The sequence below is a fragment of the Haemaphysalis longicornis genome, unplaced genomic scaffold (genome assembly GCF_048455015.1).
Source record: "Haemaphysalis longicornis isolate Haplotype H1 unplaced genomic scaffold, Haemaphysalis longicornis Haplotype H1 scaffold_10, whole genome shotgun sequence".
In the NCBI taxonomy this organism is placed as follows: domain Eukaryota; kingdom Metazoa; phylum Arthropoda; class Arachnida; order Ixodida; family Ixodidae; genus Haemaphysalis; species Haemaphysalis longicornis.
Window position 1 is genome coordinate 100,877,804 of NW_027526204.1, and position 5,103 is coordinate 100,882,906.

The following is a 5,103-nucleotide window of genomic DNA, read 5'->3' on the forward strand; positions in this document are numbered from 1 at the left end:
TTCCTGCGCCCAAAAGGTCACGTAAATACACATAACTCGCACTCGCTAAAGCCCCAAACCGAACGGAATTTCGTAAAGATTTAGCAGTTGCTGGAAGAAAAGGCAGGAACATTTGCACAGAATTTTTGAGAAACCTGCGGGAAAAAGTTCTAAAATATGAAATTTCGGAACCTAGAAAAGGGAGTTTTTCTCCAGGGTATGAAGCATCGCTGCCCACGTATTTAAAAGGGAAAAAGCAACAAATGTAGCTTTGCTCTTCGCGGGTCGCGGGTTCGATTCCCGGCAGTGGCGGCCGCTTTTCTGATGGAGGTGAAAAACAAAAACGCCTATGTGTGTCAGATTTCCGCGCACGTTGCAGATCCCTAGGTGTTCAAAATTAATACGGAGCCCCCCCCCCCCCCCCCCCCCCCCCCCTACGGCACGCCTCATCGCCTGCGTTGTGTCGGCGTGTTAAACCCTACAATAAATCAATCAAGCTTTGCACTTATCATCACATACCGTTTTAAAATGCACGTCATCAGTATTGCAGTAGAAGCACGTTAAGCTGCGTTGTTCGAACAAGCAGCAGCGGCTGGAACATCCCATGCTCATCGCGACCTGTATTCGTATCATGCAATTTACGTAAGCGTCGTCATGCTGACCGACATATCAACAGTTTTGGCTACCACGAGTGAAGCCACGGGTGCCATTAAAGAGGACGCTCTGGGTAATTTCGATTGATTGATTGTTGGGTTTAACGCGCCGACGCAACGCAGGCGATGAGGCGCGCCGTAGTGGAGGGCTCCGGATTAATTTTGACCACCTGGGGATCTTTAACGTGCGCCGAAATCTCGTACACCCGGGCGTTTTTGCTTTTCGCCTCCATCAGAAAAGCGACCGCCGCGGCCGGGAATCGAACCCGCGACCTCGTGCTCAGCAGCGGCTCTGGGTTTTTCATAACAAGAGTCAGGACGAACATTTTAGGCTGCGAAAGCGACAAGCCCGCGGTCGTTCGCATTATTGCCGACCACACAAAACGGCATGGAGGAATCAGAGATTTCTTCACGGCTTTCTATACTCCTTGTCTCAGTGACTGTTGGCACGACACTCTGCAAACAGTGAGTTACGCGAGGTTTAGAAATCCCCAATCCTTTGTCGATGCCTTATGGTGAGCTACAAGAAAATTTATCAGGAAAAGTGCTCAGCAAACAGCAGCCTCTTTCTGGATGGGGGTGCCTATATGCATGCACAACACGTATCGATAACAAGGAGCCAGTCTGCCTAGCTCACGCCACCAACAAAACGTTTCTAGACTGGTTCGAATGGGTCTGGCGTACAAGTGCTTCTACACCGGCTGCGCACCACCGCTGAATTGGGAGATAAGTAAATAGGAAACGTCTCTTGAATAAGGACGGCGCCGAAATAACAGCACGAAGTATATTAAGGCATACGGAAGATGAGCACATGCGTGGAAATTTCAAGCGTGAAAGCCGCATGTGTGACGCCATATGTATCCAAGGTTTCTCGCTCCCTGTCTCTTATTCTTTGTATTCACATGTACGCCAGACAATACTTTCAAAGCAGGAGATAACGGAGTGCCCCAGTGGGCAGTTAAAATAAAACAAACTGTAATTGATATTCCAACGTTCCCTGCGTTGGTGTCTTGATTGTGTGCATCGGCCCTCCGTGTCTGGACATGCGCGTGGAAGCGTCAGATGAAGCGGACCGTGAACTTTCCAGACTCTGCATGGGAACAGTCGGTTAAAAATGGCCGCAGCGCTTTGCAACTACGACTACGCCCGCCTTCCGAGCAATGTATGGCTCCGAATCCTTTCCTACGCGGACACCGATACGCTGCTTGCCATTGAAGCCACTGCGTCCTGCTTTATTAACATCGTCAGGGACGAGCACCTAGAGGCGAACGTAGTGTGCGCTCCAAGTTCCGACGAAATAAGCTTACTACGGTTCTTCACAAAGCGCGTGATGCACAAGGTGGAGGTTGTGGACGTGTCCAACTGCATCGTGGCCCCACCAGACGTCATCCTCTCCTGGATAGGAACCTGCTATACACTCACGGAGCTCCGCTGCGTCAACTGCCCACTTCCGTACACTGGCTTGCTGATAGTCCTCATGGAACGGCTGCCTCATCTTCAGCGCATAGACTGGTCTTTCTTCGGGGAAAACTTCAGCGACGACACGTTCCGCGTCATGGCCCGGTACAACGAGAGCACGATACCGCAGTTGCGCAGCACGTACGTGGAAGTGGCCTGTCAGGGCGCAGACAACCACGCACTCCTGAGCTTCCTACTGAAGCGTTGCATTGTGCTTCAGAAGTTACACCTCCACGCGCTTTACGGTGACTTCACTGAAGCCACAGCCCTGTGTGTCGGTGCTGCGACGTTCACCGTATTCTCGGACCCTATCTTGATTTACTCGACTGAGCAGGATGCTGTACGGGGCCAGCAGCGGTTTTTTACTTCGTTCCTCCGGTTGAGGCAGGTGCCGTCGATCTGCTGGGCCGGCAGCATCGTGTGGGGCAACATAATATTCCTCAGAGCGCACACTGCCTGCGCCAGTTCCTCGCACACCCACGCTGTGCCTACTCATTTCAAGCAAGTAGTCGTGGCTCTGAGCAACGAAGAGGGCGTTCAACATACGCTGTGGCAAGCGGCGATCTATATGACTTGGACGCATATCGAAGCGCTCACGCTCGCCTTATTGGCAATTGCTGAGTCGGACACCCCTACCGGAGCCGGCTTCGACTTTAGGGTACCACTTATAAAATTCATTCGTTCTTTCCTAGTTCTTACAGAGCTGAACCTGAACTCGTTTCACTTCAGCGACGGCGTGGACTGCTGCAGCATCCTTGCTGCGGTCCCCATGAGGCTTCGAGCAATGTCACTCGCGCCATGCGGCATCAACCGGAGGTATTCTTTCACAAACTTGGCAAAGGTGTCAGCAAACCTCGAGGAACTGGACATCAGAATGAACTCCGACAATGTTAGCTCAAACTGCGCCTCCTGTAGCCAGCCTTTCCGAGTGCGTGAAGATGATGCCGCAAATCTTCAACAGGGTAGTACTCTCAGACGCTTTACCATTTGCGGGGTTCTGAAAGTGTATTCCCTCGACTTCATCGCCAGTCTCCGCCCTTCTGAGATCCGGCTTTCCTTCACGCCTTGGCTTACAATCGTCGAGACACGTAGCATCAGCCATCTGCTGAGCTGCAATGACAATTTGCGGTCCCTCGTTCTGAGGGATGACTCGCTGTACCGTGGACTTGAGTTCTACCAGCAAAACCTTGACGCCCTCAGCAACCTAAATCACCTCAGCCTCGATGTGAGCGTGCCATCCGGGATCGATAAAGTGCAGTTGTTTTTTAACCACATGACTGCTCGACTTCCAGTCTTGGAGACTCTTCACTTGCACTACGTCAGTAGCGATACCATTCTGCGGACACTGACTTGGTTGCGGCAACCAGACTGGTATGGGGAAGCAATTCAAGAAGGTCGACATCCTGCTGGAGCTTTGCTGGCGGACAGGCCGTGCATTGGCTGTTCGATGGCCACGTTTATTGGCCTGGCCAAGCCCCGCCATCACCGAAAGAACTGCTTCTAGATAATTTTCGCCGAACATTCTGTAAAGACTTTTTGGTTTGGACAGCATGTACATCATTTTTCGCCGCATTGACAACTGGGTAGCACTCGAGAGCTGTAGTCACTACAATGCATGCACGCGGCACTGTTTAATTGCTATATTGAATTGCTCTATTGATCTTGCATTCAGAAATAAGCCATTGTGTTGTTTTCATCTAATCGAAGGCTTCCGCCACTAAGTAGTTCTTAGCAAGTGTAAGCGATATGTCCTTTCTATTTTCGTAACACGCTTGCCAGCAAGTTGGCATAATTGTTTTTGTTCACTTTTATGTGCAATTTGTGTAACAATTTTATCTTGCTGTCACAAAGATACTGTGTTATCTCTGCCTTCGTAGCGCCGAGTGTGTATTTCACGATCTGCTCTTTACCAAAGTGCTAATCGTTCTGCTTTCGCAGGAACGTGGAACAAGTTTTCGTTATAACAGTAATGTAATGTTAATGAAGGGGCCCCGCTGCTTTTATCTGTGTCAACTTGAAATAAAGAGCCTTAAATAATTGTTGTTTTAGTTGCAGTCCTCGGCGGTAAATGTGCATTAGTGCGAAAGAACTGGTCATAATCTCTTTAAAACTCTAGAAAAGTGCGAAGAAGTCACGCTTTATTGGGATCTGGCAGCGCAAATCTGGGCTTCCACTTTTTTGTTGTGTGCGAATGCCGATACAACGGGAAGCAAAGTACACGGAAACGAGGCTGCATGCAAGTTTAAAACTCAGGTGTACGGAGGTCAAAACTGTTAATGCTTTGGTACCCAGCTTTGCTGTGCAGCAACAACCCTCCCCAAAATATTTTTACTGCGAAACAGTACGCCTCTAACCAAGACGATTTTCGGGTCTGCGTCAGCATAAAAGTTTCAGGCAAAATAAAATATAGTACTCGCACCACTAAGAATCGAACCTCGACCCGCATAGAGAAACGGAGCGAGAGTCTGTTATCTCAGCGACTAAGCTACGGCCACTTTTTGTTCTTTATTACCTTTTCTTCACAAATTAACATGCGGCAACCCCAGATTAAAAACCACCGCCCATACTTTGGTTGGCTAAACAATTTAAAATAAACATCCTATGTCTACAGCTCTTCCACTACACATAACTTTTTTTCAGGTTCCAGCAAACGATACACTTTAAGTAGACTGGTTACACTTTGCGAGAAATACTTGGTCACATTCACATAGCATTCACATACGCTGCAGCACGGCCATACGGGAACGCCAAATCGCGTGCAACCCTAGCATCATTATCGTGTCGTACGGTACTTCATTTTGCACTCCCGAGAAACGTATCCCATGTGGCTTTACAGGAAGATGTTTCTTTATCGTTCTCTGTAATATATCTCAGGAAAAGATGGCGTCCCAGCACTTTATGAAAAGATGTTCAAAGCTTTCGGGTTTTTTTGCACAAAGTGCACATTGAGGACCATCCAAGGAAAAGCCTGCTTTCCTCCATCCATGTGGCATCAGAAAGTGTGCCGGTGTGC

The 5,103-nt window shown here is 49.1% G+C and overlaps 1 protein-coding gene across 1 annotated transcript; it reads left to right on the top strand.

Annotated features, from left to right (window-relative positions):
- Positions 1-1,493: 1,493 nt before the first annotated feature.
- On the top strand, positions 1,494-4,364 carry LOC144157871 (uncharacterized). Its single transcript, XM_077688592.1, has one exon. It carries the CDS (start codon positions 1,747-1,749, stop codon positions 3,592-3,594), a length of 1,848 nt encoding a protein of 615 aa, XP_077544718.1. The 5' UTR covers positions 1,494-1,746; the 3' UTR covers positions 3,595-4,364.
- The last annotated feature ends 739 nt before the right edge of the window (positions 4,365-5,103 follow it).

Coding starts and splice junctions, on each gene's coding strand:
- LOC144157871 (XM_077688592.1), top strand. CDS start 1,747: ATGGCCGCAGCGCTTTGCAACTACGACTACGCCCGCCTTCCGAGCAAT.